This window comes from Mustela putorius, unplaced genomic scaffold (genome assembly GCF_011764305.1).
Source record: "Mustela putorius furo isolate JIRA1106 unplaced genomic scaffold, ASM1176430v1.1 tig00000450_pilon_pilon_pilon, whole genome shotgun sequence".
In the NCBI taxonomy this organism is placed as follows: Eukaryota; Metazoa; Chordata; class Mammalia; order Carnivora; family Mustelidae; genus Mustela; species Mustela putorius.
The window spans coordinates 26,557,013-26,569,383 of NW_025421385.1; the positions used below are offsets into that span (position 1 = coordinate 26,557,013).

The 12,371-nt window shown below is 38.7% G+C and overlaps 1 protein-coding gene across 5 annotated transcripts in view; it reads left to right on the plus strand.

The window, feature by feature from the left end:
* Positions 1–1,136: 1,136 nt before the first annotated feature.
* HACE1 (HECT domain and ankyrin repeat containing E3 ubiquitin protein ligase 1) overlaps positions 1,137–12,371 on the plus strand; it is a 117,231-nt gene continuing 105,996 nt past the window's right edge. Inside the window, exons 1-4 of one of the 5 annotated variants that reach the window (XM_045080269.1) lie at positions 1,137–1,362; positions 7,885–7,939; positions 9,164–9,253; positions 9,998–10,102. In XM_045080269.1, the coding sequence (XP_044936204.1) occupies positions 1,287–1,362; positions 7,885–7,939; positions 9,164–9,253; positions 9,998–10,102 (326 nt within the window). In that variant the 5' untranslated portion in view covers positions 1,137–1,286. Of the gene's footprint in view, positions 1,363–7,695; positions 7,717–7,884; positions 7,940–9,163; positions 9,254–9,997; positions 10,103–12,371 lie in introns of those variants that run through there. The other 4 variants (XM_045080268.1, XM_045080267.1, XM_045080265.1 and 1 more) reach the window with 4 other exon arrangements.

Consider the following 12,371-nt stretch of genomic DNA (forward strand, 5'->3'; position numbering starts at 1 on the left):
GATTTGGTAGGGAACACCACGCCTGCTACCATCTACCCCTGCATATCCTGGATGGGCAGGTGAGACTCAGTTGGTCAGCCAACAAACATCATCAACACACATGTGCCCCATTCATTGCAGGAACAGCTTTGCTGCCTTTTTTGGGGGAACAGCTTTGCTTCTTTGAAGGAGAAGTTGAGAAAGTCCAAGCTCTTTACTTCTTTATTACTTTAGCATCCAAGAAAATTCCTCCCATAACTTTTCATTGTCAGTTGTGTAGCCAGGTTTGTATTTACCTGGATTGGATTCTTTCAAGTTTCAGTGCTCAAATTCCTGTTTTTACCTTGGCTTGCGCTCAGCTTCTGGGCAGAGCTGACAAGTTGGATTTTTCCCTGCTGGTTTCCTCATAATTCATTTCTTCCACACTTTGTTCGTATTGTCAAATTTTTTTGCAACTCACAAAATCAAAGTCTGGATTCCCCACTGGGATTTGCCGTCACCTTGACGCTTCAGCACTGTACCAAAGAAACGAAAATTTTCTTTCATTATGTCATCATTGAGATTTTCCTTAAAGTTCCTTCTTTCTGTCAGGTGGTAAGTATAGGAGTATAAGACACAAGATAGAGTGGTGTTTCGCCCTCATGAAGTCGCCCCAAAGGGGAGACAAATAATTAAGCTACCTGCATTGATAGGAAACGTGTATTCTATTTTGCATTTGAGTTTATTCTAAGTTTGACACATAAAAATATACTATTTCAGCAGTTCATGCATCTGCAAAACAAACGTACCAAAACTAAAATGAGGAGGAGGATGGACTTAAGAACTGTGCAAAACTCCAATCCGCCATATAGGAGAGTGACAGAAATGAAAGAAGCGCTGCTCTCCCGTACAACTTTGGCTGGCCGGAGAGGGCGTGGGGCCACAGAGCAAGTCTCTCCAGGAACTTCGGGGTGCGCCCAGGGCCGGCCTCGCCTCCCGCACTCACCCCTGTACCACGGCGTCTGCGTAGTCTGGGCGTGGAGTCACCCGCGCACCCAGCGTGGCTCCGCCTCAGGCGCGCGAGGCGGTCGGCTCGGAACTACTGTTCCCAGAAGGCTGTGCGAAACCGGGAGGGAAGCGGCGGCCGTGGCAGGAAGGGCGCGAGCGGCCGCCTCGGTGTCCCGTCAGTGGCGGGTCCGGCAGTCCACGGGCCCCCGGCGGAGGAGGCGGCCTCTAGCGGCCCTGCAAACGGGCACCGGGGCGGGATGTAGGGCGCTGGGTGCGGAGGCCGCCGGCGCGGCGGGGTGGGCGCGGAGGGCGCGCCGAGGATGGAGAGAGCGATGGAGCAGCTCAACCGCCTGACGCGCTCGCTGCGCCGCGCGCGCACCGTCGAGCTACCCGACGGTGAGCGGGGCAGGGGGTTCGGGGTGTCCAGGGCAGCCGTGTGGTGGCGGGGGCGGGGCTCGCGCTGAGGCGAGGTCGGGTGGATAAACTAACCCAAAGCGGAGAAAACGCCCACATTTACTTTCCTTAGCTGGGAGGGGCCGGGCTGGAACCCCCGACTACCCCTCGACCGCTGCTCCCACCCAGGCAGGTGGGAGTTTGGGGGAGGGTCTGGGTTCTGTGGGCGCTGGTGCTGGAAGAAGCAAGACAGAAGTCTCCCGACCGTCGATTTGGGGTTTTGGCAAAGGGGCAAAAATATCAGTAGGATGGCCGAGACCCGGATTCAGAAAACATTACAGTTGTGGGTCATTTTAGTGTCGTTGCTAGCTGGGGGTAAAGAGATGCACCAAAATAGTATTTTTTTTTTTTTATTATTATTTTTTTTTATTTTAAGCTGCAGAGCGGGAATTAAGTAGCCTTTCTTTTCTTTTCGGAAATGGAGAGTACTGTATTTTGATCTTTTGGCAGACAAAAGCGTGTTAAATATCAAATATGTACCCTTAAAGTACTGTGCGCGTGTGTGTACACACTTTGAAACGATGCCTGCCTGTCTTCATTCTTCATTTATTCATCAGATGTTAAGTGTGTCTTGGGGACCTTTTACAAAGAGGAATAAGGCACGATCCTCGTAGTTGAGGAATTTTAGTTCATCGTGCCAGGGTTTCTTTAGGTAAAGAAAGCACTAGCAATAAGGAAGGTGAGGATTGAAGCTGTTGTGTTTGCAGCCTCACGAATTCCTACGTTTCAGTGGCAGTGGGAGGTGGCAGTCCTGCCTCTGTGGCCCAGGGAGAGGCGGGTTAGGAGGCAGGAGCTGGTGATTTTTTTTTTTTTAATGTATTAGTGTATCTTTCATTTTTCAAAACTTTCTTTGAATTGCTGCTGGAGAGGTGATTTGTAGGTTATAGGAGACATCGGGAGGGAGTCACGTAATAATAAATGTGGGACTGGGAACTTTGGGGATAATTTTCATGAAAAAAATCCCTCCCTAGGCTCTGTTTAAGATTAAGAATAGGGTTGATTTGTTTGACTTTCTGAAAAATAATTTTCTGCTTGGTGCTTTGCTAGTATGAAGTGTTTGACTGAAAATAATTATGATTTTAGTAACTGGACTTCCAGCTTGAGCTCCTACTTTCCATGTTTTCTTTCCAACTTTTACCTTCGAATCCATTTCTTAAGTGCTGTCCTCATTCATTTCCCACAAATTACTGGTATAGGTTAGTGAAGAACATAGCATGCAGAGTTTCACTGACTTGGCAATTCTGTTGCTTAGTTTATATCCCACTATATTTTACACAAATATGATTTAGAAGACTTTGATAATGTTTCCTGGTCTTAAAACTAAGTAATATATTTCCATTGTAGAACATCTCAAGAAAGAAAAATTCAAAAATTTGTTGTTCTGCCATTCAGTAATTAACGGTATTTTCTTTATTTCCTTCTATTATCTTTTCTGTCATTCTCTACCAAATTAAGATCATACTGTATATAGTCTTTTATTTTGCTTTTAGAAAACATCACTTTTTAAAATATCTTTAAATATGCCTAGTGACCTTGCAGCTTTTCATAGGATACATGTAACAAATACTGAATTTAATTTTTGTTTTGATAATAGCATTTATGAGGAGTAGCTTTGTAGTTTTTAAGTCTTAGTCTTCTTTTAAGTCTTTCCTTATGATTAGAAGTAGAAGAAGATTTGTAGATCTAATTAAATCAACATTTTTAAAGCTCTGAGTATCAGCCTCTGAGCTTACTTTTTAGAATGTTCCACCAACAGTCTTGAGAGCCCCTGGAAACTAGAGTAGTAGTAAAAATGAAACATTTTCCCGTGTTGCTAGGCAAAAGTGAAGTCTTGGCTTTCATTTTTTTTTTTCATTATGATGAATGGTGCTCATCTTGTTCCTTTAATTTGTCTTCGTCCTTAAGTTCTGATGGATCTTTCTTTTTGAATTCTCTGAGATTGGCTCTTTCAAGTACATATGTATATGTGTTATAAAAATCCGGATTGTTGTGTTTGCATTGTAAAGACTGGACAGAAGTTCTGAGATTGCTCTGTATTTGGAAAATATTCAGATACTTATTTTGCCTTGTTAGAGTTCAATGATTAATAAGCACCTAATTGGAACACATTACTAAGGTTGGAAAGTTTTTAATCAGCTTTTATTCTGAAATTAACTTTGTTGCATAGGGTTAAACTGCAGATTTGATTTACTGAACTGGATTCTGGTAGAGCACTTTTATTGTTTCTTTGGGATGATGAAAACCTGAGTATTACCTCTAAATATTATCACTAAATAATGGAGTGCAGGTTGTTGAGTCATCCTGGACAGGGCTAACATAAGAATATTCTTGCGAGAGGGGAAATGAAGAATAAGCTATTACTCTAGGGATATAAATTCTCAGTGGACTTTAAAAAATTGGTATATAGTGTTTGATTCTGTGGAAAAAATAGTCTTTACTGAATTTACAGTGACTATAGCTTGTTTTGTAAAATAATGGAACATGAGCCCATATTAGCATATATTTGAATGATGATTAGGATGATAATCAGTATTTTATAGAATTTATTATTTTTTTAAAAAGATTTTATTTATTTATTTAAAAGACAGAGATCACAAGTAGGCAGAAAGGCAGGCAGAGAGAGAGGAAGGGAAGCAGGTTCCCTGCTGAGCAGAGAGCCCGATGTGGGGTTCCATCCCAGGACACTGGGATCATGACCTGAGCTGAAGGCAGAGGCTTTAACCCACTGAGCCACTCATGCGCCCCTGATATTTTAAAAATTACTCCCATTTGGGCTGCCTGGGTAGCTCAGTCCTTAAGCGTCTGCCTTTGGCTCAGGTTATGGTCCTGGGGTCCTGGGTTGGAGCCCTGCATCGGGCTCCTTGCTCAGCGGGGAGCCTGCTTCTCCCTCTCCCCCTCCCCCTTCTTGTGTTTCCTCTCTCACTGTCTCTCTCTCTGTAAAATAAATAAATGAAATCTAAAAAATAAATAAATCAATCAATAAAAATTTCTCCGATTTGATAGTTTAAAGAGAAATAGTGTATAATGAATCTGAGCTCCCTGTTCTTTAAGGTTCTCCTTTTAGTTGTGGAGTTCTGGAACTTTATCAGCTAATCAGAATGGCCAACATATCTAAAAAAGTGAGAGATTTTTTTTTAATCAATCTGAAAACTTTAATTATATACCTATTTCTTAAGGTGTCTTCCTGAGCACGTGAGAACAAATTTTATTGTTCTTCCATAGTGTAGTATTTCCCGGGTAGGCTCCTTCTACCATCATAGTTGTGGTTATATTTATTTCCTCATACCATTTAGTGTATGTGAACTATACTTTTATAAGGTTATATGTGAATTAAAAAGTGAGATCTAGGGACGCCTGGGTGGCTCAGTTGGTTAAGCAGCTGCCTTCGGCTCAGGTCATGATTCCAGCATCCTGGGATCGAGTCCCACATCGGGCTCCTTGCTCAGCAGGGAGCCTGCTTCTGCCTCTGCCTGTGCCTGCCATTCTGTCTGCCTGTGTGCTCGCTCTCTCTCTCTCTCTCTGATAAATAAAAAAATTAAAAAAAAAAAGTGAGATCTATATATAAATTTTGTCTAAACAAACACCCTGTTAAATAAAACCCATGTGAACCTTATGAAGCTTATGCTTACTTAAAATTAGGTATGAACTTGATTTTTAAGTTTAAACATGAGGGTACTTCCTGTTTATGACTGTGCTTATTATGGAGAGACTTAATGAAATTGTCATGGTTTGGAAGTTCAGATGTTTATTGGGGCGTGTATCATATGAGAGATAAAGTATGTTGCCACGCCCAGGGAGGCGTAATGCAGTATTTTTCAGCTGCTGGTGGTGACTCACTAGTAGTTAATGAGAGCAATTTATTGCAGTCAGCATTTTAAAAAATGAAATAGAAGAGAATAAAACAATTTAGAATGTATTGCACATAAACAACTAAGTATTGTATTGTAGACCTTTTGGTTACTGTATGTAGTATACTGGGTATACTGTAAGATTTTTATTGTGTGTCCTCTGCAATCAGACAGGTTTGAATTCAAGCTTAATAACCTAATGTCATCATCACATGCTTATTACTTACTTTGGTGCTCAGTTTTTTTGTTTGTAAAATGGGGATAATAATAGTACCTACTTCATAAAAGTGGTTGTGACGAATAGAGAGATGATGTATGTAAAGTGTTTAGAACAGTGCCTTTAAGATAATGGTTTAAAACATGTGGGCTGTTAGGACTAGGATTTTTGGTATTATTATTTTTTTTGTAGTGAAAGAATTGTTGCATTTTCATGCTGAACTTGTGAATAGTCCTGACTAGGACCAAATTGCTTTTCATGGATATACTTAAAATTAGTGAAATAATGAACGAAGATGTGAAGAAATGGTGATATTTTTTTTCTTTCTCTGCGGTATACATTTCTTCAATATATATTTCTAAATATGTAAACAGCTTTATTTAAACATAATCACAATACTGTTGGTAGAGCCAACACAAATGACAATAATTTTTCTTATCATCAAGTCCCTATTAAGTTTTTTTCTCTCAGAAACATCCTCCTAGGGGCACCTGGGTAGCTCAGTGGGTTAAAGTCTCTGCCTTCGGCGCAGGTCATGATCCCAGAGTCCTGGGATCGAGCCCTGCATGGGGCTCTCTGTTTAGCGGGGAGCCTGCTTCCTTTCCTTTCTCTCTGCCTGCCTCCCTGCCTATTTGTAACCTCTGTCTGTCAAATAAATAAGAAAAATCTTAAAAAACAAAAAACAAAAACATCCTCTTACAGTTGGTTTTTTGGATCAATATCCAGAGTCCACATATTATATTTGGTTGATCATCTCTTAAGACTCTTTCAATGATAACAATTCCACTTTTTCCTTCTTTTGTTAAAACTTTATTTTTAAGTAATTTAAGACTTACAGAAAAGTTGCATAAATAGTACAGGTTCCCCTCTCTCCCAATTTCCCATAATGTTCACATCTTGTTACAACCGTAGTACACTTATCAAAACTAAGGAATTAACATTGGCACAATACGGTTAACGGCATTACAGACTTTATTAGAATTTCGTGAGTTTTATCAATATCAATGTCCTTTTTCTCACTTAGCATCCAATCAAAGATACTACCTTGCATTAAGTTGTCCATGTTTCCTTAGCCTCCCCAAACTGTAATAGCCTTCAAACTTCTCTTGTATTTAATGGCCTTGAGACTTTTTAAGAGGACTGCTTGGGTATTTTGTAGAATTCCCCTTAATTTGGGCTTGTCTGATCTTTATTTATACTGTGTTGTTTTTAGTGGATCATTGTATCAGTGGCTACATGATATTACATGATATCAATATGTATTATATCTGATGATATTACCCTTTATCAGTTGATCAAGGTGGTATCTGCTGGGCTCTCCAATGTAAATTTTCCTTCATAATTAGTCAGTATTTTGGGGAAATACTTTGATACTATGCAAAAACCCTTTTTCCTTCTGAAAGTTTAACTCTTTAATTTTAGTATTGGCATTAATGTTTTAAGAGTTGTCAGGATTACTTCTCTGTAAATAACTTAGAAAAAAACCATAAACCTCTAAAATGCATTGAATTGAGATGACCATTGGTAATATATAAAAATAAATCCAAACAAGGCTGAAATTTACATGAGTATAGTCTAATATCATAAATATTGTTGACTTTTAACCTTTTCTTTTGGATCTTATCTCTGTGAACTTATTCTATAAAAGTTATAAGTGAAAATGTGAAAAATCAGATTTTTAATGCTGTTTTGTAAAAGCTTCTAAAATAATTTCTTTTGTTATAATATTGGCATGAAGCAAGTACTATGTATATTTAATGTTTAAAAATTATTTTAGCATTTATATCTTTAATGCCCATGTATCTATAATACCCATATATGCTTAAAATTCCCCCAACCTACATATAAGTTTGATAAAACATGAAGTTGGTAAACACTTCTTTGGAAGTAAAAGAAATTTCTGTTGTTAAAGCTACAGAAAATATTAGGTCTTATTTTCCCCATCACATCCAGAAGCTAAGCACTTTGGTGGTGATGTAAAGAGGCGTAACATTAAGATAAGAAATTTTGCAAATTTTGAAATGCCTCTGGTATTCTATACTATCTTTATTTATTTATTTATTTTTAAAATTTTATTTATCTATTTGACAGAGAGAGATTACAAGTAGGCAGAGAGAGAGAGGAGGAAGCAGGCTCCCTGCTGAGCAGAGAGCCCGATGCGGGACTCTATCCCAGGACCCTGAGATCATGACCTGAGCCGAAGGCAGCAGCTTAACCCACTGAGCCACCCAGGTGCCCCTACACTATCTTTAATCTTCTTTCCTGTCTTCTCACTTTTTATATGGAATTAGGAAAACTCTGAGGCAATTTTAAGGATCACCCTTTGGAAAAAAATAGGACAAAAATTAATTCTTTCTCTGTTTTTTGTTTAGTTTTTGTTTTGTTTTGTTTTTTACTCAGATAATGAAACTGCTGTTTATACATTAATGCCAATGGTTATGGCTGATCAGCACAGGTGAGTGCCTATTTCAGATTTAATCTTTTTTGTATAAATATGCAAAAGAAGGGCGCCTGGGTGGCTTGGTTGATTAAGTGTCTAACTGTTGATCTCAGCTCAGAACTTGGTCTCAGGATCCTGAGACCCAATACCTGTATTGGGCTCCACACTGCACGTGGAGCCTACTTTAAAAAAGAAAGAAACAAACAAAACCCTCTAAAAACTTAAAAAATATAAATTTACCTGTGTTGTGTACACATACATGCATGCACACACAGTTTGGACATAGATGTTGTCTTGGGACGTGTTACTTAACCTCTGTCATAGGTTATTGTCTGTGAAATAAAAACCAAGATTTTCCAAGGTCCATCTCCGCTATAAAATTGTATAGTAAGAGATGTTCTGAATGAATTATCAAATATTAAGTCAGTTATTTATTTGGCTGGTCACTGACAATTAGAAAAACATTGTGATGGTTTCAACTAGAGATCACTACTGATATTTATTGCAAAAGGTTAGGGTTGATGGACAACTTAACTTTCTAATGTTCTACTTTCATGTTCTTTTAATTGATGTGTTGTGGACACTTTTTACAGGAGGCATATGAGATCTAGTTATCTGCCGGTGTGATAAGATGTTTATATTTGTAGCAGACAGCTCTGCTGTGCTTAGCCATTCGGTAGTTGATGTATAAAGGTGACAAGGAAACTATTTTGAAACAAATTTAAAATATAATTTTTTGCTTTAAACTCCTTTTGTGCTACAACTAAAACATATTTAAATCTGATTTTCTTATTTGGCCAAAATTAATATAGATAGGCTATGTCTTTTTTAGATGAGCAGATGAGGAAACCTTCAACACTAGTTTTTAGGTTACTGCAGTTGCCTTTTTTTTTTTTTTTTTTTAAGATTTTGTTTATTTAAGAGACACAAGCTGGGGGAGAGGTTGAGGGAGAGGGAGAAGTAAACCCTCCACTGAGCAGGAATTTTTCCCAGTGTGGGGCTCCATCCCAGGATCCTGGGATCATGACCTGAGCCACCCAGGTGCCCCAGTGCAGTTTTTTGGATGAAACTGCTGGCTACCATGCTATGCTTAGAGGATAGTGCTTTGTATTTTGGTTGATGTGGGACAGAACTTTTTGGATAATTGGTTAGAGTAACTAAAGGACTATTAACTTGCATTACTATGTTTTTAAACAGTTTTATTTTCAGCATCGACTCCTTTATTTTCTTTTGGCTTAGGTCTGTTTCTGAGCTACTATCAAATTCAAAGTTTGATGTCAATTACGCGTTTGGACGTGTGAAAAGAAGCTTGCTTCACATTGCGGCAAAGTAAGAAAGATATTTTGGATTAAAGTCTGGTCTAGCACAGTGATCAGTAAGCTTTGGATCAGTGTTGTCCCACAGTAGTTATGGGAAGAGATGAGAACAGACTGCTGAATGGTTCCTTATTGTGTTGAAAGCATAGTGTGCTGTGTTTGCATTCTTTTTCTTGATACCTTAAGATCAGACTCAAGTCTCCCATATACTGTCTTAGCTTGTTCTAGATCAGATCAGTAGGTTGTCTTTCCTGGATATACTTGAGAGGGTATATTCACTGAAATTTTTCTCTCATTCTACCAGTATGAAATTTTGTTAACTGCACATGAAGCCATTGGCTTTATATTTTTTACTGAGGTGTGCAAATGATTCTTATCCATAATCTTCAAGTATGTAATCAATTATCAGTTAGTTGATATCTAACTTCCTTTCAGTACTTAGATATGTTAAAATTAGTTTTTCATAATAAATTTGGCTTCTGAAAGGTCAAAGCATTGAGAGTACTATGTGTTTTTTTTATGTATTAATACTTTATTTTGCTTTATTTGAGTATCTCAAATACTTCATAGCTTTCATAGTAGAATGTACTTTCTTGAAAGTAATGGATATTTACTATTTGTGATGGAAGTTAAATTGTAGGTTATTAATGGACCTCAAAAATAATGTGTTTAATAGGGCTTTTTGTTTTTTTAATTGAGGTATGTCAGCTGTGACTGTTTGTTGAATGTATCTGAATTGTCTTTAATATTGTTTTAGTTGTGGATCGGTGGAATGCTTGGTCCTGCTATTAAAGAAAGGAGCGAATCCTAACTATCAAGATATTTCAGGCTGTACACCCCTTCATTTGGCAGCTAGAAATGGGTAAATATTTTGTCTCCTTGAGTAGCTTAAGCTGTACTATCTGTTAGGACTGACAGTATTCAAGGCACTCTTTGGTGATTTTTTTTGTCCAATATTTGCCTTGGGAAGAGGATCGTGGGTCATTATATTCAGTATTTAAATAACTGTCATATTTAACAATTTATTAAATTGTTTACTATTATTTTTTCTTGAGAATATACTTGAAGTTTATTTTTATTTGTATTATAATGATATTTTATTTTTAAAAAAGATTATTTATTTTTTTGACAGAGAGAGGTCACAAGTAGGCAGAGAGGCAGGCAGAGAAAGAGGAGGAAGCGGGCTCTCCGCACAGAGAACCCGATGCGGGTCTTGATCCCAGGACCCTGAGATCACGACCTCAGCCAAAGGCCGAGGCTTAACCCACTGAGCCACCCAGGCGCCCCTGATACTTTATTTTTTAAAAAGCATCATTGTTACCTCTTTGTTTTGGTGTCCTTTTTCCTGCTGATTCTTTTCTACATCTATTTCCATATCTTATTGTCCAAATCGCTTGTTCAGTTAATTTTATTAATGGAATTAAAGACAGAGTAAATATACCCAGCTTAGCTTATCTTTTTGAAAATGGGCTATACCATAGTAAGCTTTCTAAATTAGGGTAGCTTACTCCTCTCAGTGCCAAAACTTACTTTTCCTTTCTAAATGAATAATGTCTTTACTACCCTTCCTTTTGAAATTTTTTATTAAATAATTTTTCCCCTTATAAAAATAGTATTTCCAAAATGTAAATTTATTTTTCCTTTTCTTAATAATTCTGGTCTTCATTATGAACATGTTTATGTTATTGCATGCTGTTTTATTCCTTTAAAGATTTATTTGAGAGAGAGAAAGAGAGAAAGAGAGGTACTTGAGAGGTAGAGTGGGGGCAGGGGCAGAGAGAGAGAATATCAAGCAGACTCCCTGTTGAGCATGGGGCCCTACAATATGGGGCTCCATCTCAGGACCCTGAGATCATGACCTGAGTCAGAACCAAGAATCAGACACTTAACCAGCTGAGCCTCCCAGGTGCCCCCATTGTGTGCTACTTAAAACCCTACTATACTTTTTATGACTTTCTTTCTTCCTTTTCTGTGGAGAATTTCAGGTGTCATATATCTGTATCTGCCTCTGCTTACCACTATTTTTTATGTCTTAAAATTTGTTGGACTGAGGGGTGCCTGGGTACCCAGGCTTAGTTGGTTAAGCATCTGATTCTTGATTTCGGCTCAGATCATGATCTCAGAGTCCTGTGATTGAGCCTCACATTGGGCTCCACACTCATCAGGGAGCCTGCTTGAGATTATCTCTCTGTCTCCCCTCACCCCCTGTTAGCCCTCTCCCCCTCCGACCCCCGCTCTTGTGCAGGAATGTGTATGTGCATGCACACTGTCTCTAAAATAAGTAAATCTTTAAAAAAAAATTCTGTTGGACTGAGAAACCATACCAAATAGCTGGAATTATGTTTAAAATGAAAAAAAAAAAGCAGTTTTGATTCAGGGCTTGAAGAACTATGTTTATAAACATGCTCCAAATGATATAAAACTTCTGTATAAAAGTATATTCTTGGGACACTGGAGTGGCTCAGTTGGTTAAGCTTCAAATTCTTGATCTCAGCTCAGGTCATGGTTTCAGGGTCGTGAGATCTGGTTCTGTGTTGGGCTCTCTGCTGGATATGGAACCTGCTTAAGATTCGCTCTCTCCATCTCCCTTTGCCTCTACCCCGTCTTTCCTCCTCACCCCCCAAAAGAATAAAAGGCATATTCCTGTGCGTCCTTTTTTTGTTCTTTTTTTTTTTTCTTAAGGTTTTTATTTTTTTTTTTTACTTGTTTGAGAGAGAGAAAGCGAGCATGAGTGTCAGGGAGAGAAGGGCTGAGGGAGAGGGAGAAGCAGACTCTCTGCTGAGCAGGGAGCCTGATGGGGCTCAATCCTGGGACCCCAGGATCGTGGCCTGTCTTGAAGGCAGATGCTTAACTGAATGAGCCACCCAGACGTCCCTCTTTTTTTGATTACTCTTAAAATTATTTTTGTTTCCTGTTTTGACCTGGGATTCTAGGTAGTTGTGGTAGACGCCTAGCTGAGATACGGGGCTAAAATTGTGTACTGCATCATTCTGAGACCAAATTTTTGTATACAGGGATTAAAGTGGAACCAAAAATGTAAAAATTATAGTGATATCTAGGTTGGACAATGGAAAGGTATACTCCTTTGACCCTGTTTGGTCTGATCCAGTTCTTGATTTAGCATGTGAACC